The sequence below is a fragment of the Rosa chinensis genome, chromosome 1, assembly GCF_002994745.2.
Source record: "Rosa chinensis cultivar Old Blush chromosome 1, RchiOBHm-V2, whole genome shotgun sequence".
Classification (NCBI taxonomy): domain Eukaryota; kingdom Viridiplantae; phylum Streptophyta; class Magnoliopsida; order Rosales; family Rosaceae; genus Rosa; species Rosa chinensis.
In genome coordinates this window covers 56,878,534-56,905,339 of record NC_037088.1, presented here as the reverse complement: position 1 = coordinate 56,905,339, position 26,806 = coordinate 56,878,534, and the positions used below count along the sequence as shown (strand labels likewise).

General features: G+C 37.3%; 3 protein-coding genes and 1 long non-coding RNA gene across 11 annotated transcripts; 1 reads left to right on the top strand and 3 right to left on the bottom strand.

The window, feature by feature from the left end:
- Positions 1 to 159: 159 nt before the first annotated feature.
- Positions 160 to 8,917, bottom strand: LOC112182857 (putative disease resistance protein RGA4). 7 transcript variants are annotated; one of them, XR_005801768.1, is made up of 16 exons: positions 5,186 to 5,754; positions 4,677 to 5,051; positions 4,239 to 4,510; positions 3,773 to 4,096; positions 3,551 to 3,689; positions 2,966 to 3,085; positions 2,526 to 2,707; positions 2,279 to 2,377; positions 1,970 to 2,036; positions 1,713 to 1,877; positions 1,542 to 1,636; positions 1,364 to 1,442; positions 1,153 to 1,266; positions 902 to 1,046; positions 725 to 816; positions 160 to 589 (listed from the first exon to the last, which is right to left on the bottom strand). XR_005801768.1 is itself a non-coding variant. In XM_040508828.1 (9 exons), the coding sequence occupies exon 1, from the start codon at positions 8,638 to 8,640 to the stop codon at positions 5,842 to 5,844; it is 2,799 nt and encodes a 932-aa protein (XP_040364762.1). In that variant the 5' UTR covers positions 8,641 to 8,917; the 3' UTR covers positions 2,526 to 2,707; positions 2,966 to 3,085; positions 3,551 to 3,689; positions 3,773 to 3,858; positions 3,960 to 4,096; positions 4,239 to 4,510; positions 4,677 to 5,051; positions 5,186 to 5,540; positions 5,830 to 5,841. The 7 variants fall into 7 exon arrangements, 6 of the variants coding, with proteins under 6 accessions (XP_040364762.1, XP_024177187.1, XP_024177186.1 ...); XM_040508828.1 differs by lacking the exons at positions 160 to 589; positions 725 to 816; positions 902 to 1,046; ... (4 more) ...; positions 1,970 to 2,036; positions 2,279 to 2,377 and adding an exon at positions 5,830 to 8,917 and having other exon boundaries at positions 3,773 to 3,858; positions 3,960 to 4,096; positions 5,186 to 5,540; XM_024321419.2 differs by lacking the exons at positions 160 to 589; positions 725 to 816; positions 902 to 1,046; ... (4 more) ...; positions 1,970 to 2,036; positions 2,279 to 2,377 and adding an exon at positions 5,830 to 8,917 and having other exon boundaries at positions 5,186 to 5,268; positions 5,370 to 5,540.
- Positions 8,918 to 9,680: 763 nt separating this feature from the next.
- LOC112178682 lies at positions 9,681 to 10,437 on the bottom strand. Its single transcript, XR_002927494.2, has 2 exons — positions 10,032 to 10,437; positions 9,681 to 9,874 (listed from the first exon to the last, which is right to left on the bottom strand). It is a non-coding gene; the product is annotated as an uncharacterized LOC112178682 (long non-coding RNA).
- A 3,129-nt stretch (positions 10,438 to 13,566) lies between these two features.
- LOC112170412 (THO complex subunit 4A) lies at positions 13,567 to 16,414 on the bottom strand. Its single transcript, XM_024307700.2, has 5 exons — positions 16,133 to 16,414; positions 15,814 to 15,945; positions 15,110 to 15,178; positions 14,832 to 15,022; positions 13,567 to 13,927 (listed from the first exon to the last, which is right to left on the bottom strand). Exons 1-5 carry the CDS (start codon positions 16,340 to 16,342, stop codon positions 13,567 to 13,569), a joined length of 963 nt encoding a protein of 320 aa, XP_024163468.1. The 5' UTR covers positions 16,343 to 16,414.
- A 4,403-nt stretch (positions 16,415 to 20,817) lies between these two features.
- LOC112181667 (39S ribosomal protein L46, mitochondrial) lies at positions 20,818 to 23,739 on the top strand. Of its 2 annotated transcripts, XM_024320050.2 has the most exons (7): positions 20,818 to 21,077; positions 21,449 to 21,514; positions 22,296 to 22,370; positions 22,881 to 23,010; positions 23,101 to 23,226; positions 23,332 to 23,485; positions 23,579 to 23,739. In XM_024320050.2, the coding sequence occupies exons 1-6, from the start codon at positions 20,917 to 20,919 to the stop codon at positions 23,473 to 23,475; spliced, it is 702 nt and encodes a 233-aa protein (XP_024175818.1). In that variant the 5' UTR covers positions 20,818 to 20,916; the 3' UTR covers positions 23,476 to 23,485; positions 23,579 to 23,739. The 2 variants fall into 2 exon arrangements, with proteins under 2 accessions (XP_024175818.1, XP_024175817.1); XM_024320049.2 differs by having other exon boundaries at positions 20,819 to 21,077; positions 23,332 to 23,739.
- The last annotated feature ends 3,067 nt before the right edge of the window (positions 23,740 to 26,806 follow it).

The window sequence follows — 26,806 nt, the reverse complement described above, 5'->3', positions numbered from 1 at the left end:
TTTATTTTTATTTTTATTTTTATCTGGTTTTCAACTGGAAAAAAGGTTGTGATGAATATCAGTCCAGAACAAAGTCAAAATTGCAAGTACTTTGCTATTCTGTTATCATCATCAATTGGGATGAGTACGTAATTTTATGAAAAAGGCTGATACGTAAAATACTGAATACTGAGTAATTACATAAAATGTCGATCAAAATGACGGTAAATCAGTAGGTGATTACAACTACTCACTAGTCATAGACTCATAATGCAACTAGTTACCAAACTCAGAGACTGCCTACCTAAACTGAGCAAATCTTCTCTCCGTCTCGGCATCCGTCTCTTTCCTCACCTCTGCTGTGGTTCCACCATAACAGATTCGAAAAGCGAGTTGCCATCATGGTGGACCATTCAAGTTCCGAATCTTCTCCAAAGCACCATTCTTGTCATAAACCCCTTGCAAAGAGTACACAAACACTTTCTATCCTTCCCCAACACCCTCTCTACTAAGAGCTGGTTCAGGGTGGTGAATTTCAGAGTTGGGGAACTTGATGAATATCAGTCGAGCTTCGGATCAAGTATTGGATGCAAGATCATTTGCCCACCCTCTGCAAAAGAAAATCTCCTATTAGAAGTTAAATCAGCAGAAGGACACACAAGCTAGCAGGATGTAGTATTAGACCAAAGGAACAATCCCGAGTCTAACTTCTCCGATGGCAGGTCATTGTTACAACCTTGCATACCTTCCCAATAATTCTAATAAGGTCCAGACGCTTGGAAGAGAAGCTCTTGACTCAGCTCCATCCTCGGCCCATGTGATTAACCAAAAGATTTTCTGAGACATAGCTAATCAGTCCAACTTGAAAACCAAAAACTTCAAGTTACGATCTAACATACAAAAAGGTATGCATATAGCTTACCAAACTCTGATAGTCTGATGCCATTCTGAATGCATCAAGCTTCAATATGAGCAGTACAAGTAGCCTGGTGCGATTCTCATCTACAATATATACATAATTTGATAAGACGCTCAACTGCTTGACTAAGCTACTCCAACCTCGGTATCTGATAAACGAAAAAGGTAAAGAGAAATTAGTAACATATCTAATCACTCCAGTATGAAAACGAAGAACTTCAAGTTATGCTATTATTATAATTATATACAGCTTACCGAATTAGCATCCCATCAGCTTGAAAACTCCGATGCCAGTCTTAATGCTTCAAGTTTCAATGTAGTAGCGTCTACAATATATGCCGAATTATGTAAATAGAGAAATTCTATAACCTGAATTTGAAGAGGATAATCAATTACAATTTATAAACTATCCAAGTATTTATTGAAAATTTTGTATCTGGAATGTCAGTGCAAGAGAAAGACAAACCTGAGGAGGTGAGGATCATCTTGTCCTTGAGAAGTCCAGAATCCTTTCAGCTCTATACATGACCGAGAATCATCATTTCCTGTATATAAGCAACTTAAATTTGCTAATAAGCCCAGAGACTTCATACACAAATCAGACATTGCAGACAAACATAGTAATCACACTGCTCTGCAATTACCTGTATGTTTAAGAAATCAAGCCGCAGAAGTAATTAAAGCTTGATAGGGAGTTCAGTTCAGTAAGTGCGGAAGCCATGAGCTGCCTAGCTAATAGCTACAAAGACGATGCTTGATGTTCAATTGATGTGAAGGTGCAAGAACAATGTAATGAAGATATTTGTTATTCGTACCTTCATTCCTGGAACAGTCACTGGTTCTGTGGCAGTTAATGTATCCGTCTTTGACAACAAGCAAGTCAACAGTTCTTCACTCATTTCAGCTCATGCTGTCTTTGTTAGGCGGACAAACTACGAGGAAGGTTCTGTGGATGAAGGAAGATGTAGTGCTTATCCTCTCTGCAGAAGTAGAGAAACTTTAAGGCAGGTTCAAAGATGTCGGTGATTCGATGTTAGTCTATCACTCTGTCACATTAATAGGGAAGTGAGACCTGTTTGGGAGTTGGTCGAGCTGGGATTACAATCAAATATTGGCAAACCATTATTCCCATCCTCCACCTAGGTACAACCAAACAACCAATGAAAGTTAAAAGCAATATCTGGTGCTCGATTTAGTGCGCTACTCATAATCTAACAGAACAATGTTCAGAGTCAAAAATACAGACAAGACAAATGCTCTCTAGTAATTGTATACAAATAAAAAGCGAGTAGGCATTTCTCAGAAAATACAGTTGCAACTTAAGTCACAAGTAACAGCAGTTCCATGCCGCAAGGCACCAGTTTATGATATAATAGCTTACCAAAGTACAATTCGATCATGCTTTCAACTCCAAGGCGATTTTAAATGCTTCCAGCATCGGTATTTATTAGCTTTACATGTATCTTGGTAAGATTTTCTTCTACATTAGATACAAAATCAGAGGACTTTAGTAACCTGAATCAAAAGAAAATAATAAATTCTAAACAACTTGTGTCAGAGGAAGCAGAATATTATTAACAGTATATGAAGATATAAGTTATAATCAGCAGAAAAGACACAGGCACAACCTAGGTAGACCAAAGAAACAATCCCAAGTTGAACAATCTTCTATGATGGCTCATAGTCACACCTCACACCTCAAAACCATGCATAGCTTCGTAATAAAGTCGAGACACTCGAAGAGATGCCTCAGCTGCTTGGCTAGGCACCATCCTTAATACATCGAATTAACCAAAAGGTTAAAAGCAATCTGTGATACCGAACCCAATAGATAATAAGTTGAACTCATAAATCTATGTGGAACAACATTGTTGCAGCAATGGGCTAAATGCTAATCTCAGTCTTCAATACATGGCAAAAGTGAATTTTCATGGAATGGACCTCATGGTCATATCCACTCTTTTCTTCCATACCTCGAATATCTTAAGCCAATAACACAACTCTTTCATGCCATGGGATCAATCCAGTTTGTAACATAGGCTTACTTAAGATGGTTATGAAAAATTACCTAGTTTAGGTAAGATAGCCTCATCATCAGTCGAATGGGTGACACAAAATAAGTTTGTAATTGCATGTTGTAATATTGTTGCTTGACATTTTACTGCAAGGAATGGTGGTTTGACTGCACCTACAATATATCAATTGGATTACGGTAAGAAACCTGCTTGAAATAATGTGAATATGAAGACACACTTGTCTTAAATAGTACAAGATGATTTTGAAAGAAACAGATATGAATCAAATAAAGCTGGATGCAAGAATTTCAAGCCAATGCCACAGACACTCAAAAACTCAAGAACTTCAAGCAAGTATATACAGGCATGTAGCTGTTTTGATAGTATACTTGTAACAGGCTTATGATACTGTAAATAATTAGTACTAGAAAGTCCATAAAAGTTTTTTGATATCAGTAGAAGTTTTGATAGTCATGTTACTTTACAGATTTCTATAGGAATTTTCTCTGCTCATCACTGTTTTTAGTTGGAATGACAGCACATATAACAATCTTGCACCCTATGATTTTCTATCTATATATTTTCCTTAAAATCAACTTATCTAAATGTAAAATAATAATAAAATCTGTTACTCATACCTTGATTATCCTCTCAGCACAAGTAGGGATCAGCAATTCAGCATACAGGCAAATTCGTATCAGCAAAAAGGAATAGGGAACTGAGACCTGGGCTGCGCTCCCAATCAAATATTGGATGCATGAGTACTTGCCCAATCCTCTGCAAAAAGGAATTAATCTCCTAGTGACGGGGGCCGGAAACAAAAGTAAATGAAGCAGGCTTTGTGTCTACAAGCAAATTACCCTTCTTTGATCTATCATGGCCACCCCACAGCTTGTCAAATGTAGGTCTGATTGGTGCCTCAGATGCATTGCTCCAACAGTCCAACCTAGGTACACCCAAATAACCAAAAAATTAAAGCAATCTGTGATCCTTAACTCAGTCTCACAGTCACAGTCTTACAGAGCCATATATGTGCCACAAACACACATGAACTGAGAACTTCAGGTTATGAGTTATGACATAGAGAGCTTATGATATTAGCATCGCATCAGCTTTGCAATTCCAAGGCCATTCTAAATGAAGCCTCAGTGTGAGCTGTACATGTATGTTGGTGCGATTTTCTTCTGCAATACATACATTAGTTAGACTTGGCTATATCTTGAATAAATAAATAAATGATAATTCTACGTAACATAAGGTTTTGTTCTGCTACCTAAAGATTTCTTTTGAATTATTCTGGAACTTTCCACACAACATGAAGAGTACCTGAGGGTCATCTCATCTTCAGGAGTCTAACCAACAGAAATTTGAAGCCTAACCTCCCAATTCCATACACAGAAGGGTGCTTGCAATCTTTCTGAAATGTACTTGATAGGGACTCAAGTTCCAGCATAAGAGGAAGAAGAGTATCATAACCAAACAGGAAGGTCTTCGAACTGGCAGCCTTCAGCACCCTCATGCCTTCTTTCAATGCTTTAAGAACATGTCTCTAACTGGTGCTGTTTGTAACCTCTTAAGCTCCTGACAGTCATGATCACCTATATCACACTCAAACATTAATCTCTCAAGAAAACCATCCGATGCATCATTCTCATCTCTATATAATGCATCAATATTCTCACTTCTTTTTCCCTGCTAATTACTGATAAACACCAAATATACTAAAACATGTAAATTTAGAATTCTATGGCAGGAGTTATGTACCTATATAAACAATGACGATATAACTTAGCCGAGCAGAAGGATACACAAGCTAGCATAACCTACTTAGACCAAAGGAACAATCCCAAGTTTAACTTCTCCAATGACAGCTCATTGTCACAACCTTGCATAGCTTCCCAGTAAGTCTAATAAAGTCCAGACAATGGAAGAGATATTCTTGACTAAGACCATCCTCGGTCCATGTAATTAATAAAAAGGTTTTACGTGACTTGCTAATAGTCCAACTTGAAAACCAAGAACTTCAAGCTATAATATAATCTACAGATTGGTACTTATGCAGCTTCCCAAATTCAGATGCCATGATAAATGCATGCAGCTTCAATACGAGCAGTACAAGTAGCCTGGTGTGGTTCACATCTACAATAGATACATAATAAATTAGAGGACTTATCTATAACTTGGTTTACAGAAGAAAATCGATAAACTACCAACTGTCGAAAGATTTGTGGGAAATTTCCCATCTGGAACGTCAGCACAAAAGAAAAACAAACCTTAGTGGTGAAGATCATCTAGTATTGGAATTGGAAGTCCAACAATCCCTTTAGCTATTCACGTGGCCATGAATCATCATCTGCTGTATAAAAGTGACTTAGCTTTGCTAAAAGAAATACAGAGACTTGGCATAAAAATCAGAGCATTGAAGTTGAGCATCTGAGGAAGCACATGTATGACCACCTCAAGTGTTTGACCTCTTTAGCACCCTCCTAGGTTTGGTCTATGCTATAACTCTGCTAGCTCATGCTCAACTAATCACTGATGTGCTTGAACTCCTTGAAGGGTAGGGGAAGACAATGCCTGATGCTCAATTGATGTTTCCTTGTCCCCTCCAATATTGGACATGCATCTCTAGAATACATAATGGTAAAAGAAATGATTCAATTATAAATCCAAAGATACATATATAACTAAGAGTCCCATGTGATACAAAGAATAACAGATAAGTGCATATATTAAGCTCACTAGGTTGAAATATATGTATATATATATGACGAATGATAGAGAAATGTGCTTGTTTCAAGAGAAGCTGAAGCCTGGACTGTGACGAATGATAGAGAAATTACACATGAATCCAAATTAATAAGAAATATCCAATTAAATGAAGCAACTGTTACTCTAAACATTGAATCAAATGTACCTTTGAGATGCGTCATTCAGAAACGCCTTCTATCTTGATGGTTGGGATGTGAGAAATCTTGGCCCACTCCTCACCTATTCCTTGTCTGTAAAGGTCTCGGAGAATTGGAGATGCCCTGATGTGCAATTTCTGTAGTGGTGTCTTCCATAGGAAGTCCGGCAGTGCTTTTAGGTAGTCGCAGTACTCAAGTGTCAACTGAGAGAGGCATGGCATGATTGTAATATTATTATTTTCCACTCCTACCCACTCTTCCCATGAGGACACGAGCATGAATTCGAGTTGTTTAAGCTTGGGGAATGATATGAAAATGGAAGACGACGAGGAGGTTTGCCCATCATCTATTCCCAAAAACTCAACTCCTACCTTTCTGACTCCATCGTGAAGGTGAATAAACAATGATTCAAGGGACTCCAGTTTCCCTAAAGGAGGCAAAACCCCACAGTTGCAATAGTTAAGGGTGAGCACTCTCAAGCAGTGTAAAGACGACAACCAATGGGAGAAGGCGCTGCCTCCATACCCATGGATGTATAAAGATTCCAAACTTGGATGCGGCTCTAAGCCATTCATTATTTTTCCGTCATCACCCTCGGAGAACACTAGTTTCAAGTGCAGGAGGTGAGCCTTATTCACCATAATTGCTGCTGCATTCTCCGCCCTATTTGGATTTCTCCCAATTTCAATAGCAAGACTCCCTTGAAGCTGGTTCAAGCCTTTCAGATCTTCCAACTTGTTTCCTTCATCACCACCTGGGACAACAAACTCATCCAGCCTCTGCAGATCTGTTAATTTCTCAATCCCTTTAATTGACCTTGAGGCACCACAGTTACGAACATAAAGATGCCTCAAGTTAATCAGCCTTCGCACATCTACTTTTTTTAGATCTATGCAATTAACAAGTCGCAAGGTTTGCAGGTTGTATAAGCTGCCCAGGGCTCTGGGTAATTCTTTCAACCCGTAATTACGGGATAAATCAAGATACCTCAAATGTATCAATCCACCTATCGTCTTGGGAATTTCACGGAGCCCGGGATCACTTAAGATTAATGTCCTGAGACATTTCAATTGTGTTATCAACTCAAATATTGGGCCAATGGAATTATAGGATGATTCTATAGCTGTGAATGTTCGTAATTTTTTATAATCAGGTAGAAAAGATTTCAAAGAATCACTCTCGGTTGCATGCGCTAAGGTCAAATGATGAACTTCATCCTTTGACACATCCCTTCTCTCACTAGCATCCAAAATCAAACATTCATTTTTGGTCAAATATTGCAGAAAGTCATGTACTATATCATGAATTTTGCAGGTTATGTTTCCATACTCATCCTCGATACCATCCTCGATATCTTGAAAGAATGACCGCATTGCTAAGTCTTCAAAATAATTTTGACCAACTGCTATCTTTCCTTTACTTTCTTTGACATTCAAATAATCTTGCGACATCCACAACTCAATCAAACGATTCCTATTATACACATAATCTTTTGGAAATGTAACACAATACAAAAGACAACGTTTGATTGCTGGAGTCAAATCATGATAACTTAGTAGTAGTGGTCGAAAAACATCTTGTTGAATCTCTGTCAATTCCCATGTCTTACTATTTAAAACAGCTCGCCATTCATGAATCTTTTTCTTATTGCGCATGAGGCTACCTAACGTCTTTGCAGCAAGAGGCAACCCATTGCACCTTTTCACAATCTCTAATCCAATATCTTTAAACTCTTTAGACACACTACTCTCATCCATGTCTGCACTGTGATAGAACAATGACAAACAAAATGCTTCACCCAACTCCTTTAAATGGATCGACTGAGTTGTTGCTTTCATTAAAGTAACAACCTCCTCCTTTCTAGTGGTCACCAATACCCTACTGCCCATAGCACCATTACGTAAAGGTTTAATTAATTCTTCCCATTGACTTGACTTTGGGGTCCAGACATCATCTAAAACAAGGAGAAATTTTTTACCCTGAATCAATTCCTCTATACATTGCAACAAAGCGTCCAACGTATCTGAATTATTTGTTTTTTTATTTTTATCTAGACCTTTAATGATAGCTCGAGCAATCTTGGTCTCTTCAAAAGGGTCTGAGACACAAACCCATACTCTCGTGTCAAAATGAGATTTGACCCGGTCATCATTATAGACTAGGTTGGCAAGATATGTTTTTCCCAGCCCCCCCATCCCTACAATAGGGATGATAAGAGGAACCTCATTCCCTTCACTACCCTCACTTAGCAACTTGCTAACTATGAGCTTTTTTTCCTCATCTCGACCAAATGTTTTAGCATTGGGAAGAGAAGTAGTTTCTTGATGTAGTTCGGGGACAGTGATGTTTTGAAAGCTAAATCTTTGTTTGTCTTGATCAATCAAACCTAATCTTTCATTCAATTCTTTTATCTTCGCAGCAATTTCGTGACGAAGAAATAACTGATTGACTTGGCCGAAGCGAAAGCAAGAGGAAGTAAAGGGGAAGCATACCTTCTTCTTGATAGTAACAAGAGCTTTTGCACTTCGTTTTTCTTGTTTCTCCAATTGATGCTTGAGAACTATAGTGATCCACTCATCCAGCACGTCATCCATGTCGTAGGAAACATCATTTAGCTTCTTCAGCCAAAGTTTCACGCTGGCTTGCATCTCTTGCCTCTGCTCTGCGTCCTCCAGTACAGCTTGAATAGCTTCAAGTTTCAGGGTGAGATTTTGGATTTCTTGCTTAACCCCGACCACCAGCTTCAGCTCCCGTTCGACCTTGTCAAGGGCGAGCGTAGCCAAACGCTCTAACAGAACGTCAACTAGTGCGGCAGCCATGTTCTTGAAATAGCTAGCTAGGGTTTGAGAATTGAGAGTGATCGAAAATGGAAAACTGAAAGGAGAGAATGTAGAATAATGAGTGTGCTATCGTCGTGATTGTCTCGGCAACTTATAGATACCCTCTCTGATTGCTGATACATGACTTTGTCGACAAGGCAAAGAATGCAAAACTTCTCCAACGAAGATACCCACCTTCCATAACAGGTGAAATAAATTCAGAAAAGGATGCCCACATTCTAAAATTCGTTCTCTTTTTTCTTTTGAGTTGTCCAAATTAAAGAAATGATAAAGAATAATGCTTTTTCTTTCATATTTTGCTTTGGTCAGAATTCTTTGAGTAACATGAAGCTCTAGAATTTTGTTTTGCCTTTTCCCTGAAGATGTTCTAACACGCTAAAAATTTTGGTAGAAGTTAGCCGGCCCTGTCTGGCATCAACATCTATGCCCACATTCCATAACAGGTGAAATAAATTCAGAAAAGGATGCCCACATTCTAAAATTCGTTCTCTTTTTTCTTTTGAGTTGTCCAAAAGAAATGATAAAGAATAATGCTTTTTCTTTCATATTTTGCTTTGGTCAGAATTCTTTGAGTAACATGAAGCTCTAGAATTTTGTTTTGCCTTTTCCCTGAAGATGTTCTAACACGCTAAAAATTTTGGTAGAAGTTAGCCGGCCCTGTCTGGCATCAACATCTATGCACTTGAGTATATCTGCTTTAGATCTTTCATGGACCCAAATGAACATTTACTTTGCTGCTTTTGGGATGAGGTCTCGAATGAATAATGGAGAGAAAAAGAAGGGTCGACTCTGCTCTTTCAATACTGTTTTTGAGTGACCTGTACCATACCAGAAAAGAAAGGACAGTGGGGGGAAATGCCAAGATTGGTGCCTCAGCTGCTTGACTCAGCTTCAACCTAGGTACACCCAAATAACCGAAAAAAATCACTTAGAAACTCTCTGTAATGCTCGACTATGTTGAACAATGATGAAAGTCAAGAATACAAATACTAGCAAGCTGCTCTATGTCTAAAAATTGGTAAAAGATAATGACAAAAAGGATGTTGATATGAAAATGTGTATCTTAAGAAAATACAGTCGCTTGCGATTGCAACTTAGTTAACGCAGGTGACATGCATACAGTTCCACTCCCATCCATGCCTTACAACTCCAATGCCATTCTCAATACTTTGAGCTTCAATATCAGCTGTACATGTGTATGAGGTGATTTATTCTGCAATAGATACAAAGTTAGAGGGCTTTGACTATCCTGAAACACAATTAAATAATCAATTCTACAGAAACATAAAGGTTTTCTTGAACTACTTGCCTTAAGATTTCTTTCAAATTACATAATCTGGAAATTTGCATGCACACAAAATCAATAGTACCTAACGGTAATCATCTTGTCTTGGGGAGTCTAGCCATCACGAATTTGGGGCTAACATTCCAATTCCCTACATAAGGGTTGTTGCAATCTTTCTACAAATTTCATGGCCATATAGCGTTGATGGATAACTGATCTGACCAAGAATGTCAGGATGTGGGGGTACTCGATTAGGAGTTGAGTTCAAGCATCTGAGGGAAAAAAAAAAATATCACAGTCAACCAGGAAGATTTTCGATCCTGCTTCAAGAACATGTCTCTGCCTGATGCTGTTTGTGACCTCCACTGATAGACTTGATATTAATCTTTCAAGAAAACCATCCAATACAATGCATCATGCTCAATGTCTAATGGTTGTATGCAGTCCGAAGATGCAAATGACCTTGATGTGGCCTATCCTCTGGAATAGATACATTGAAGCATGTTTGATGAAACAAATACTGCCCTAGATAGATACAGGTCTGTTGAAGTCATAGATCGAAGGAAATGGGTCAAAAGAATGGAACCGTGCAAAAGCATCTCCTAAAAGTGCAATCTACCAATAGAATTTTAACAGGCTGATGAATAATGTAATGTATAAATACTTACTAAATGCTGACTAGTAATTATGTTTAGCAGATGCATACCATCTTGCTTATGAAATTGTCTTAAAAGTTCAATATGAAGGTTCTTCATATCTTCCTGTCAAGACTTCTGAAAGTAATCGACAGTTCCATGTAAAGAAGTTTCCCTGCCGTCCATCACTTTTTTTTTCTTTCTTTTTTTTCAATTGGAATGACACAATATTAAGCAGACATTTTTTGGTGTGAGGAAGTGGGATCCAGAAGGTGCAAGAACAATGTAATGAAGAAATTTGTTATTTGTACCTTCATTCCTGAAACAGTCACTGGTTCTGTGGCAATTAATGTATTTGTCTTCGACAACAAGCTAGTCAACAATTCTTCCTTAATGTATCAGTACCAACGAGCTGAAATGAGTGAAGAATTTGGCGGACAAACTATAAGGACGATTCATTCTGTTGATGAAGGAAAATGTAGTGCATATCCTCTCTGCATAAGTAGAGAATCTCTAAGGCAGGTTCAAAGATGTTGGTGATTCGATGTTATTCTATCACTCTGTCACAACTGTTTCGAAGTTTATCAAGCTGGAATTACAATCAAATATATATTGACAGATCATTATTCCCATGCATCCTCCACCTAGGTACAACCGAACTACCAAATTAAGAAAGTTCAAAGAAACCTCTGGTGCTGGATTTAGTGCTACTCATAAGTCATAATCTAACAGAACAATTAATGTTCAAAGTCAATAATAATAGACAAAAAAAAATGCTCTCTCGTAATTGAATATAAATAAAAAGTGAGTAGACATTTCTCAGAAAATACAGCTGCATGCAGTTCCAACTTGACTCGCAAGTAACAGCAGTTCCACTACATCCCTGCAGCAACGCATCAGTTATGACAGTAAATCAATAGGTGATTACAAGTACTCACTACAATCATAATGCAACTGGTTACCAAACTCAGAGACTGCTTACCTAAACCAAGAAAATCTTCTCGATCTCTTTCCTCACCTCTGCTCTCTAATTCCATTATTGTTGTGGGCGTCACAGAGTGTCCCTTTTTTCAGGGCATCTTAAAGTGTGCCTGCTATGATTTTTGGACCTGCATGGTTTATTTTTGACTGTAAATAGGTTATTCTTCAGGTAACTGATGATTGTTGTAAAATGGCTGTTGAGAAATTTTGCTCATGTAGTGACATCGCAGCGATTGATTTTCTGAGAAAAGTATTGATTTTAGTAACTTTCTTGCAATAATTAACATGAATTGTCAGACTATCAGCTGGGAATGCCAAAATTTTGTTCCTGAAATATCTTTTAGTTTTTTTTTTTTGGTAATTGTTCAAAGTTTTCTTCTTCTGCGAGAGAGACTTCCTTTCCTAGTGGTTTTCTTCTACAAAAAAGGTTATGAATTCACGCTCTGTTTCAACTGGTGTCAAACTCAAACCCTCCACATCTTTGCACAATGCAGCCATGATCTTACTTTTCGACTCTTCCTTAACATCATTAATCGAATGGCAAGTAACCGAAACAGGCTCTAGCCTCAGCACCCATGAGTCCCCTACAACACCAACAAGCTCACCATCAATGTTCCTATACTTAACAGTTAACACCCTCCAAAAAAGCCACATTGTCATCATTCTTAAGAAGGTTCACATGTAGAGGATGAGCCAGCATAAGCAAATCCCCAGACCCTTTTGCTTCCCACTTATACTCCAAATTAAACCCATCTCCGAACACAGCCTCACCCGAAAATGGGTAGCGAGAGCTGAACTGATCAAGGGCAGCCTCGGATTCTGGGTCCGGCAGCACTGCAACTCTCACAATGCCGGATAACCCAGAAGAGGTAATCACAGACAAGTTGTGGTTAGTCAAATGGATCTGCGAAGAGGTGTAGACCAGCCATGTCTGATCGTTATTGAGCTTGATGGTGTGCTTGGTGTGATCTTGATTCGAAGAGAAAGATAGAATGGCGTGGATGGTTGAGAGTGATATTATTGAGGTCTGGTTCGAAACAGAGAATGTGAGATATGGGCTTCCCCGGACGAGAGGGAATGTGAGATTGGAGGATGGGAAGTCAAGGGTGATGCTGAGGTCATCGAAGGCTGAGATGACGTGGGAGGGATATATCATCGTCACTGATGGAGGAGTCTGAGTGCCTGAACTTGAAGGAGACTACTTTGGGGTTACATCTTTCATATTTAGGCACTAGTGACTTGTTAGAGTTGCCGTACGAATTATGGCGCGCAAATTCAATTTATATTTGGCCTCTCCATTAAGTCTTGGGTTTGGAAGCCCAAGGCCCAAACTCAACTCCAAATTGTTTAGTTAATTTTTGGTCATCATGCGCAATTGCAAAACATGAAAAAATTGTTGAGTTAATCACATTCCTTGTCCGTGTGCTTCACCTGTTTAGTTAACTTGGTGTATAGATTTTTCCGTTTTTACTTTTGTCAAATTGATCTATAGCTTTATCTCTACTAATCAATGCGGAGGAAATAGGTGCCGACTTCAACACCAAATCAACGGAAATGACTACATTGATTAACAAAGATAACACATGAATCAAATTGACCGAGTTGAAAACACAAACCAAAGTAGCTAAAGAGTCTAAACACATAGACTAATTTCAAACAATTAACACACTGAATATATGCTTAAGCTAATAAAAATGATCAATCATAACAGAGATGACCAGCCAAAAATAATAGCAGAGGTAGAAATCCCCCTTGGATATATATGTTTGATAGCAGATGGCACTGAGGTATCTGTGGTGTCCTGGTTACTAATTGAAGGGATAACTTCGTAACTAACTTCTTTTGCATCCCAGCACAAAAGTGGTACTAAATACCAGACAAACTGTAAGATATAATTCAAGGGAGCAAGAAATGCTAATAGGTAGTGATCCATATCCATCTATATGTTATATATTACCAGTTTGCCTTCCCCTAAACTACCATGTCTGTCATCTAACTGTGATTTCAGTTTACCGGCCTACCTTTTAGGCGATATTTCTCCAAATCAGCATCCAGATCTTCAAAAGTCACAGTTGTATCTCCATAAAAAGTTTTCTTCCTGTTAATAGATTCTGTAATCACATTCTTCCTTTGCTGATTTTCTGCAGTCACATTCTTCCTTTGCTGATTTTCTGCAGTCACATTCTTCCTTTGCTGAGATTCTGGAGTCACATTCTTCCATTGCTGAGATTCTGGAGTCACATTCTTCCATTGCTGAGATTCTGTAGTAACCTTCGGGCCACCATTTCTCACCCGTCCACGGCCTCTTTCAAGTTCAACACCACCATGACCATGAAACGATCTCCTTGAACCAACTCTTCCTAGCCTGTTCCCCAAGAAAACAAGAAAAAGATCATGTTCATGACTATGCCTTTCCTCAGTAATGGCTTTTCCCAGTGAAGTTAAGCCGCAAAAAAAAAAAAAAATAGTGAACACAAGTAAATGGCAACAACAGGAAGACATCAGCTAGCAGAGTTCTACTTAACATGTCTTTTCTTTCCCACTTCTCCAAATCAAAATAATTGTCTGCAAACAATATATAGACTGCATTTTGCAAATGCTGATATCAGTAAATTTTTCATATCTGTGTGAAAGTGTTCACACATTCACATGTAAAGTTTCACACACACAATATGTAACAGCCTATACATTATACATACACACATCAGTCATCACATTTCTTTCACTTCCTTGAATAATGTTCTCCCTCTTTTTAGCGGGTTCCATCAATAGTTTTAAACTGCTATTTCAGACAGGTGCTTAATAGAAAAATTTTCATAAAAGAGAACAACTATAGCTCAAGTTATTGAAAATGTTTTCAATATGCTGCCTTAGAAATACTTTAGCCAATATATTGGTATAAACATGTTTGACTACCAGTGAAAACTGGATAAAGTCTGAAATAAAAAAATCATAGATACACAGATATTCCTTGTGGCTTGAAATCACTGGCTTAAGTTTATACAAAATAAAAACAAATCTTTATGATGAAACTGTGAACAGAACATCAATGAAAGCTCAGACCAAAGTGAAGTGGGACTGATATTTTCCTCATTAGCTTATTTTCCAAATGCACAGGAAGATCAAGATAACCATTTCAGACCAGATAAATATGACTTCATGTAACTCAACTCAATGGAAAGTCCTCTATTTTATTGCACAGACACAACATACAGAGAGATCATAATCCCAATTCCCAACACAGAAGCAGAAAGAAAGAAACACTATACCTCTGGAAGATGGGACTTGGATGTTCTTGCAAGAAATTTGTATTTGGAGGCAGAAGCAGAGGAACAGGAGAAACAACATTGAGTCCCACAAGCTTAATTTCCACTTTCTTTCCATCAAGATGCTGATTGTTATATCTCTCGATTGCTGCTAGAGCATCTGAATGGTGCTTATAGACAACTTCAGCTGTTCCCTGAACAGAAGCAATGCAAACCTTCTAAGCCACAGAAATGAAAAACATTCTTTAAAGAATTCCATGGATGTCAAGCTGTGAAGATACCTTAGATCTTCCACTTTTATCATAATGGATTGAGTGCCTTTCCAACTCACCAACCTCAGAGAAGAGCAACTGCATATTGCATTGTACTTATAACCTTTTCAACTTAAATGCCAAAAGAGTTGTGAAACCAGAAAGTTCAAACAATTACAAGGCACATTTTTTTAGTCTAAAACTGACCAAACAACATAAAGAAGAATAAGAACAATCACTCATACAAACTGGCAGATTGAGCAGCATCCTATATATACAACTTGACCTTATGAACACATGCACATTCATTTGCCCCACAAACATGTTTACATATACACACCCCTACATAGATTACAGTGCCCATATCAAAAGAATAACACTATTTCCTTTTAGAAACCCAGACAGGTGATTCAGGGTCACAGATTACAGTAACCATATCAAAAGCAAGACACCAATATTTCTTTTGAAACAGGGGATACAGGGTCGTCTAGTAAAACTCCTACCACGACAAACAGAGTTCATAAAAGATTGCAAACCAAAACTTCAAGTTGGGATCTTTGGCACTCTTTAGTTAAAACCCCAATTCCACTTTACTTCACTGAATCATATAGCTATCTTTGACAGCTCTGGGACTAAAAAGGCCCCCTCTTTTCCCACATGGATTATACACCACAACACAAACAGAGAAAGGACACAAAATAATCAAAATCATGTCAAAAATAATAAAGAAGTACCTCTATATCTCTATTGGTAACACTATAGTCCAAGTTAGATATATAAAGCTTGGTGCTTTCCTCTCTGTTCATCGCTTGGCTCAAAGCCAATGGCAGCTCAATCCTTCTGGGTCCAGGCTGTCCTTGCATTTCCTGCATCAAAATCACTAAAACACATCAAACACTAAACCAAAACCTCATATATGCAAACCCTAGACCCTAAAGCCTACGCCTTTTTGGTTCCTGATAGCAGAAGAGAGTGAAAAAATCAAAGAAGCTCGGAAAACAACTTAAAACCCAAAAAAGTTGAGAATGTGGGGAAGCGTAAACGGTGGCTCACTGGCAGAGTGGGATACGGCGCCGTTCTGTAGGCGTTGTGGTTCATCGGCCGACGAGCGGGGCCTGAGGTGGAGCCTCCACGGCCTCTGCCGCCGAAATGACCGGTATGCCCTCGTGGGTGGTGAGCGTGGCTGTTGTGACGGCGTTGTTGCTTGGATTCGGCGATGAGGGCGTCGAGAGGGAGGTCCAGGCGGTCCTGAGGGAAGGGCATTTTGGGTAAAAAGCAGAGAGAGAGGTGAGGGGTTTTGGAGGACAGTGAAGCAGGGTTTTTGGTTTTGCAGAATCTCTACAGTACGTTCTGGTGGTGAAGGAAGGAGAATACTGGCGTGGTTTAAAGGCGGGGGAAAGATTTGTCTCATTAGGGACACGTGTCGAACGTTGAAAAATATGTGTTTTTATTTTGCCTGTTTTTAAAGTCATTTTTGGATGATATTATTTAAGAAAAGTTAGCAATTTCGAGCTTTTTGTTTCTATTTTTCAGTTTCAGTTCATTAATCTTACTGGAGTCACTAGTTTTATGAGGTTTTCATTTTCGAAACTCAAGCTCTTTTAGTTCATAGATTTTATTATCATTAGAAGTTGATATGTTTATTAGTTTAGCCTCGATCTCTTTTTTTTGACGGCAATGGTGATGTTGCCGCTTGGTGCTTGTTCTCAAACCCCAAACCCAAACAAAGGTCCCTTGAGTTTGTTTGACTAGTTTATCATAATGTCACACACATATACACACCTATAAATTTACAATTATTTTGTTATAATTGGATAGTCGCGTTATATACTTATTAAATCTATGTATATTATGATTCGTGATATATGATGAATTTATAAAGAAAATCTACCATCACTTAAAATAAGTTTGTTTTTAGAGAGAATGGGCTGTCAATCCATTAATAATGAATATGTAGGTAACATTACAGAGAAACAGTTCACCCAATCCTCGGGCTACGACAAGATTGAGCCATTCTAAAGCAACCTAAAATGCAACATCACCTTGGAAATAAGTCCAGAAATAACCAATAACCTGACATGACTAGTGAAATGTTTGAAACAGCTCAAGAGCTAAACCGCTTAGAGTAAATTATCATCCTTCTTCTATTAATAATATTCGAGCGTGGGGCTGAGTCTCCCAGTTAGGCTAGGTTCCAAACCCCTTTAAAAAAAAAAAAAAAAAACATGTGACATACCAAATAGAGGCCAGATGATCAAGAAATGAAATAGTAAAATAAATTAGGGACTTTAAAATACCAAAAGAAGAAACCAAGAGCTTAAATAAATTTACAAAAAAAAAATAATAATAAACAAGGGCCTTGAAACAATTTTACATTTTCAAAAACGCATTTACTTCTCAGGACACCAAGAGTAGACTATGAGTGATTTAGGGTTTAACGAGGGCTTTTTTGCCAAAACAAATTTCAATCGATTCTCACATGAGTAGATTCAAAACACTGAATTTAGGTGGGTCCGTCGTGAAAAGCTGAAGGCTTAGCACAAACTTGTCACCAAAGAAAATCGTCACGTTCATGTTGTTCGAGAGGCTCCCAGTTGTTATTCCCAAAATCGACCCCATCGTCTATGCACTTTAGGAGTTCTCATAAGTTCTTATCTTTAAATCTCAATCTTTTTTAGCAAATCGACCTTTAGATGTTTAGATCTTCATGAGTATATAATTTTTGTAAATTTTCAGCCAAATAAAAAATCGTAAAAACGTTCATAATCGTGATTTATCATTTATGAATACGGAAGGTTCAAAATGGACATATTTGGTTTGTCTGTTGATTTGATATAATTCGTCACCTTTACGATTAGCAATATGGAAGAAAACTTGCAGCAATGATATACTCATGGAGACATAAATATTTAATAGAGTATTTGTTGAGATGTGATCAAAACGTAGGTCTCAAAATCATTCATTTGAAAGCTCTCATGAAGTTCTCACTTTTATGGTCTCATTAGAGCCTCTCCCTACATGTTTATAACATCTGAAAAGGCAAACAAATTGGTCGACCTTTTGGAAGAAAATATATAATTCTTTGTTTCCTATTATGATCTCTTGGAACATCTCTTCAATCATGTCTCACATAAGAAAAATAAATGAAAGAAACGATGTTCAAAATGATGAAAAAAGAAATAAAGTTGCAAACTTTCTCATAAGATGATAGTAATTAATGAATGTTTTTAATCAAAATGAAATTTCCATTGAATAAAGTAACTCACACAATTAAACCAACACATGAAGTAAATCAAAACAAATGTTAACATAAGAATGGTATATGCATCATACATAGCTTGAGACCTTTTCTTATTGGCTTTTGCCCACCAATGGTTGGGCAGTTAGCCCCAAAATTAAGGGAAGAAAGAGCAGACAATAGTAGCCTTTCTAGGTCAGGGAATTTTAATATTTAGCTGGTGCTACTATTCATTTGAAAGATTACATAAGGAGTTGGAAGTTGCCGCCACTGCGACAAGAGATTTGCATAATTTTATATTTTAATAAATAATAACATTAATAAAATATTAATATTATTTATCTTCATTTCCTTACATAAATCAAACACTATAGTGAGTTTTTTTCCTTGTTATTGGGAAAACGTTCCAAAACACCGGAAAGAAAAACTAACGAGACGTTTATTTTCCCTTCATATGAACACAAAGGAATTGATTTCATTTTTGAACCAAACAAGGCTTTAGTGTTTGTTACACCATATTTGTTGAATGAACTATTGAATTTTTTTTTTTTAATAGAACGAAGCTATCAAGGTTTAACGTATTGATTCACAATTTTTAATCACACAAACTATGAAATCTCTATCGTGAATTGCAATTTGAATGTATCTATATGCACTCACTTTGAGGTACCATAGCTTTTGGGCCAAAATAATATTTGAGGAACTTTACAGAGCGTTTCTTGCCTATTGAATGAGGAAGGTGTCATGTTGTACATACTGCATAGTGTACCGCTTCATAGTGATAAAAAATTGACTCTTATAAACATTAAAGCTTCTTTTTCCCTTTAAATACTTTTTTATTATTGTTTTAAAGGATATGGATCTTCCGGCTCCTGAAAATCTAAATGTCCAATAACTAGGCCAGGACAAACATGTATTCGTCCCAGATACACTGATATCGATCTCTAGTGAATTACATGGATGCTCAGCACGATCTAAATCTGCATTGTGTGGCGCACACTTGAGCACAGACCCTATGTGGCCACAGGTAAAACCAAAGAAATTATTATCAGGAATTAAATCGATATCATCATCAGCAATTAAACTTGTTGAATGGACAAATAACAGGTCTGCAAAATGAAATGGACCAAATTAATGGATAGGTGAATGCATTGAACCTAAGTATACAAAAGTCTATTGATGCCAAAGATAACAGGAACGAGCTACTTGAACAAGATACTAATCTTGCAAATCAACTTCAACAACAGTTGATGGATGTAGACGTCATCACTGTTGGATCATATATTCCCCAACTAAAAGTGAATTGCTATGTTTTCGTTTGTAACTGTTCTCGAAAAACACTGTATACATAATCTAATAATAGAAAACGGGGTGGAGTTTATGCCCTAATCATTCCTCTGTCATAATTATATGTGTTCAACTCAAATGCTATCCCAAACATCTCTTAGAAATGGTGTATGGAATTATCTAATTTTTGTGTAGTTCGAATGAGTTACTACTACGAATAATGTCTGAGTGTCTGAGTTTATACCCTAATCATTCTTATTTTTACTTGTTTTTAAAGTCTTTTGAATGATATTATTTAAGAAAACTTAGCAATTTTGAGCCTATTGTTTGTATTTTTCAGTTCATAAATTTTATTATAGTCATTAGCTTTATAGCTTCCATTTTTTTCGAAACTTGAAGACTTTTAAGTTCATAAATCTTATTGTCATGAGAAGCCAATATGTTTCTTAGTTTATCCGTTTAGTATTTTTAGAAGTTGAAGAGTGTTCGAAAATTCGTATCATACTGGTGGTGCTTATGCTGTCCTTTAGTGTTTTGTTCCAAAACCCCAAACCGAAACAAAGATCCATAGTTTTTGTTTGGTAAGCTAGTTCTAATGTCACAAAGACACATTTACACAACTACAATACTAGTATAATTGGTAATCGCACTATATACGTACTGAGTTAATAGTATATGTTTTGATTCGTTCTGGACTTGTATCTTATTAATCTTAGTTTTGTAAGTCTTCTTTTTACGAAACATAAGTACTTTTAGGTCCCTTCTTTTGCAAAAGCTAAAGTGCCAATTAAATGGTTAGTTGTTTAATCTTTTTGTAAGTTTAAAGGCATTCAAAATCTTGTATTATGACAGCAATGATGACGTTTTCTTTTGGAAACCCAAATTAGGTCTCTTGTTTTTGTTTGACGAGGTAGTCCTAATATCACACACATTTACACAACTACAAATTTACGATTATTATGTTATAATCGACAATTACATTATACTAGAAAACGTGCCCGCCCTTTACTGCAGAAAATTTCCACCGTTTTGAAGTTTGAAGTATGCTAGATTTAGACAAGCCGACCAACCTAAAGACACGTCAAACGGAGCTCAGACAATCAAGAAATGAAATAGTAAGAGAATTTAGGGACTTTTAAACCAAGAGCCAAAATAAAATTCACAAAACAACAAGGGCCTCAAAACAATTTTACATTTTAAAAAAACGCATTTACTTCTCAGCGTAGCACTGTGAGAGTGATTTTTAGGGTTTAACGAGGGCTTTTTGCCAGAAAGAAAATTTCAGTCGATCGTCGCCGGAGTTAGATTCAGAATGCGGAGGTCGATTGCGAGTCTGGGTGGGTCCCTCGTCAAAAGCCGAGGGTTTAGCACGAGCTCGTCGCCGGAGAAAATCGTCGCGTCCGTACTCTTCGAGAGGCTCCCGGTTGTTGTTCCCAAAATCGACCCCATCGTTTATGCATTTCAGGAGTTCTCGTAAGTTCTTATCTTTAATCTCAGAAATTGAATTCAGATGCGATTTGATGATTGCGTTTTGCTCCGGAATTTGATTAATGAAAGAAAAAAGTGAAATTTTGATTGTTGTGGAAGAGAAGTGAAAGAAAAGTTTGAAAATTTGATTGGTTTATATGGTAGAAGAGTGTATGGAGTAGCTGATTTGAGCTGGGCTAGGCTCAATTTTACAGTTTCAGAAGATTGATGAATGCCAATTCAGTGTTTTGCTTAGATAAGTGTGTACTATGGTGATACCTGAATCAGTGGAATTTTGATTCAATTTCTGTGAGTGATGTACTTTTTGGTTTAGTGGAGCTCATGTTACTTTGTTGTTTTGGCCTTTGGGATTGTAGGTTTCGGTGGCGACAGCAATATCGACGCAGATATCCGGATGAACTTTTAGACAAGTCTAATGCTAGGTGAGGTTTAGAGGCTGATTACTTTATTGGATTTGTTACTTGATCACAACTGCATTGCATATGAATGATGGCCCTCCTTCTATTTCTAATTTATCAACCACACTTGTGGCTTTTGCCTTCTGTTCTAATTACTGAATCGTAAAGGTGCATTTCCCAGTAAAAAGTATTCTTGGGCGTATTTGCCATTTTGACTATATTTCATACTGTCATGCATGATGATCAGGAAATTTTTGATTCCCCGATGTGTTCATATTGTGTCCAGTATTAGGTTAGTCTATTTTCTGGTTTCAATGGCTCCCACACCTTAAAGGTAGTTAAAGTTGATGTTTATTTGTTTCTGGCAAGTTCAATTTTTTTTTAATTATTATTTCTTTCTAATTGTCCTGCAAAATGTGATTGTCTTAATATAAGGAAACCTTTGCAAGCATTCTTAGGGACTAACCGTTCAGAGTTATAAAAAGATATAATGTTGATACGAGTATAAGGAAACATGATGTTGGTAAACTGATGCATCATAAAGAGTGGCTAGTTTTTCTTCTGGTTTGCATTCATGAATCTAGCAAACCATCATTGAGAATGACCTGTCTATTTATTCACCCAGTTCTAGTTTTATGGGAGGCACTGAAACATACATCCACGCACAAAGCTATTTTATAAAATCTAATTGATAAAGTTCATATGCAATTGTTCCCCTTATTGCATTAACCTTACATGATTCACCAACAAAAATGGTGCAAATAAAATGTACAACTCTAGTATGACGCTTTCTTTTGGTGAACAGGGGAAAAGGAGACTACCAAATTGATTATGTACCGGCTCCACGGATCACTGAAGCTGACAAACAAAATGATAGAAAGTATGGAGTATGATTTTGGTCTATCTATAAGAATCTAGTTTTCCTTCTCAACTTTTCACTTTATTTGAAGTAAAAGAGCTCCTAAAAATTGCCTATGAATTTCTTAAAAAACCTATTCTACAGTCGTCTTGGATTTAAGGTGGATATTTGTTTTGCACTGGTAATGGTTGGATATTGAGTGATTACTATTGATAATTTGTTTTTAGTGCTTACTTCTTAGTTGGCTGTTCTTTATGGGTTAAATGTAATGTGAGTTAAGTTTTATTGCTATTATAGTGTTTCAGAGGTCTGTATGTAATATCATATTAGAAGATCATGTGTGTCCCTGCCTTTGAGTTATGATATGGTTAAAAAACTATTGTAGTGGGTGAAACTTAATTGCTGAGAGAAAAATTAGAAGAATTGATAACTCATTAGATCTTTTATACGTAAAACTTATGTGAATGATTTTGATATCAGAACACGAAAACAAAAGTTCCTAGTATTGAAGTTAGTTGTCTTGTTCTTTAGGTCATTGCAGAGGGCACTTGACAGAAGACTTTATCTTCTTATCTATGGTAACACACATGGATCTCCTAATGGAAAGCCAGTCTGGCATTTTCCAGAAAAAGTGTACGAGTCTGAGGAGACATTGCGCAAGGTGATGGCTGTTATATGATATATATTATTTTTCCTCTTCTTCCATATAAATCACATTTGTGTTTGCTAAATAAATACCATTTTTCTTTAGTGTGCAGAATCTGCATTACAGTCTGTCCTAGGTGATCTGTCCCACACATATTTTGTTGGAAATGCTCCTATGGGACATATTACAATGGAGTCATCAGAAAATGTGATTGACTCTCCATCTTTCAAGGTTGGCTTTTGGCAACATTTTCAGTTTTACACTGGCTTGTGCTGATAGTGATAATAATTTTATATGTATACTGACAATTACATCTTTTTCTTCCCTTTCTTTCAGCGATTCTTTTTCAAGTCTCAAGTGATTGCAACAAACAAGTTAAAAATTGGAAAGTGTGAGGATTTTGTTTGGGTGACCAAGGATGAATTGATGGAATATCTTCCTGAGAAAGCTGAGTTCCTCAGCAAGATGATCATTAGCTGATCTGCCACATGTAATCTCTTTTTGCATAAAATCTTTGCAATTCAGACTAGGAATTTATATAGACTGTTGTTTAAAGAGTGAAAGCTGACATAGTGAATCATAGGCTGTAGAATGCTGCAATTAAAGTTTGTTGTGGGGCTTGCTGTTGACTGGCTGAAGCCTGGCAGCACTGGAATTTTTGGATAGTTGTTGCATCAATGCTGCCCCTTTTGGATTTTTCATGTATTTTCCCTCCCTTTTTGGTAATAAATCTACTTACTGCAATGGTGCTGTTGATCTATGATTGTATGTTATGTTCGCAGAGTCCCTCTCTTGAAGCTCCATTTTTTGAATGTGCTTGGTTTTTTCTACATCTTTAGGAATAAGAATACCAGTGTCATTTGTCATGTTAAGGTGGAAATCCTTGTAGATCAATCAGGAATCAGGCGCTCATTCTCCAAACTCAGGCTACAAGAAATAGGAGCTGAAAGTTTTGCTTATTCACTTTTAACATCCACTTGCTATTGTAGACAAGTATGCATACAAGTATAGAACCCACGCAACAAGCATATAAACAATAGCAAAGATCTCCTGTGCCAAGGTCTCCGGCTCTGGTATAAAATCATTTCTTTTTCTTCAGTGTCCGACTTTTAGTTTAGTTTTTTTTTTTTTTTTTTTTCAGAGTCCGGCTTTTAGTTTTTATATCAAGTTTCTTTTATGTGATCTTGATGTTCAGTCTTCTGAGTTTGCACTGGTTCTGGTGTTGTGTAGTTGTCTAGGTCCATGTACTCGGCATACACAATTGGTTCTGCTATGTAATCTTCTTCTAGATGGTTACGATAGCTCTCGTCAAAGGTAGACGCCTCCACCGCACGTGCTCCCCACTTACCGCACATCCAACAGTGAGCCGCTGTAGGCTGCAATAACTCATAACCACACAAGTCACATATTACTAGATAGTCAGGGCCAACAGCTGCACCAGGTGGAAGTACGGGCAACGAATAATGTGTTGGTGATCATCAATACAAATCTGACATCCTTCTTTTTTGATGACTCTGGCGGCAGCCTTTAGACCTTCTTCAGAGTACTTCTCCTTCTCCTTGCCCACTGCTGGTCTCACTGTGATTCCAGAAATATCCATGTCTAGGGTTAATTTGGTGCTGGGTGAATGAGATCGAGTAGTCACGGATGTAGAATCTTTTTCTCTTCTATCTTGCAGGTAGGTATTTATAGACATATTATGACAAAACATCATCCTATCCTACTAGGAATAGAAATCCTAATCAAACTAGTATAAGACATGTTAAACTAGGAAACATGTATATTGCAATTTACCTTCCTCATGCAGAGAATGGATGAAATAGTTTTTCCTCCTTTAATTTGTACATTCTACACCCATTTTCTAGTTTCATAACTATTGTTTTTTTTTTTCTTCTTAAAGGGAGTTGTTTTTTATTCCTGGAAATGGGATCCTCATGAAGTTTTTTTTATATCTTAACTCATGCTTTAGGAGGCAAGCATGGTTAGGTAGATGGATGCACATGCATTATGGTACCGAAAAGCACATGCATCAATCTCAGAGACGACATGCATGTTATGTTACTAGCTTGCAGCAGTTGACAATAACTTTGATTTAAGATCTCTGCCCCGCTGGGGTGAATGAGATCGACTCGATCTCAACGACGTACGATGTTCTTCTCTCCTTTTTTTTTTTTTTTTTTTTAAGTTGAAAACCTCATTATTTATTATAATCACTCTGAGGCAGTGCCATTTGCAACCATTAAAAGATTATGCTACTTCACATTGTAAATGAGGGAAAAAAGTTGTCCATATATAAAGTAGACGAGTGCAAGTAATTTACAAACAATAGGTGGAGCATAACTACCAACACAAAATCAAATGAAAAATCAGGTGTCAAAATCAGGCTGAGTTTGCTCAAGTACTGATTCAAATCCACAAGAAACTCTCTCCCCTGTGGCTCCTTCATAAAAACAATGATAGAGCTCAGTGGGAGCAACAGTGCATGATTAATCTTATTCGTCTCCAATGCTCCAAAACAACCCGAATAGAGAGAAGATGCACAGGATGAACAGATGGGTACACTTGAAGAAGCGTTGTTTTTTCTCCCAGCTCAGCAGGTTGTAGATCTCAGTCACATCTACCAAGTGCCACGTTATAATATAGGTGTGGGAGAGCCAATAGAAGCATAAACCAATGTCTCGTTATAAGAAGAATGACGCACCAAACTCCTTGAACGATAAACTCTGGCAAAACAGTACTGTTTATCAGAGATGATGAATCATATGAGCTGATATAATCGTCCTCGAGGTCAGTTAGGCACATTAGCTGATAACCCACAAGGCATAAGAGAGTTAAGATGAAGAAGATACTCAAAAGCCATGTCCATAGCATCTCCATCACAGATCACCTCTTTCCCTCGGTATTGGTCTGTCTGTGTTTTGGTCTTCTCGGTAGAAATCGGCTTCTGGTTTTCGTTGGTGCAATCGGAAATCAAAATCTTGTTTCTTCTTCTCTTCTATCTTGGAGGTAGGAAAACCTAATCAAACTAGGAAAGAAAACCTGCAACAAGTATGGATGAAACAGTGCTCTCCTTTGCACATTCTACACCCATTTTCTAGTTTTTATTTCTATGTTATTTTATTTTATTTATGTTGTTTTTATTCCCAGAAAGTTTATCCAATATGGTATAGTTTTTTATTTTATTTTATTACATAAATAATTGAGAATTACAACAATTAGTATTTCCTGAGGCAACCTCACAACTTCTCACTTACAAAGAAGAGACTTATGTCATTAGACCAAATGGTAATGAGCTCCAATATGGATTATTATTATTATTAATTTTTTGGCTCTAGACGACAGTGTAACTCCCCACCCCAACTCTGATGTCAGTTTGAACTTTGAACCCGTGACCTCCAAGGTGTTAGTTAGGCTAGCCAACCAATAAGCCATGGCTCACCAACCCAATATGGATTAGTTAGGCTAATTGGATTAAACATGGGGTATTTTTACCATGCTTCGACTCAAGTTGGGAAATTAACCTCCATGTAAGGTTGACGTACATACACATTGCTTCCATCTTTTTATTGGATAAAGCAAAGTTTGTCCATTGATTCTGAGTCAGGTCGAGTGGTGCTTGAGGCTGTTGATACATTAATCATGAGGAACAAAACAACATTTGTGATAGTTCACAAAGCTGAATGATGAGGGCACCCAGTAGTGGCTTTATCCTGGACTATCAGTAGGTGGGATTTCAGAATAGACGGGGGAGAATAAGAACTAGAACGCTAAAGGGCTGTAACAATGATTATATACAGAACAGATGGAGGTG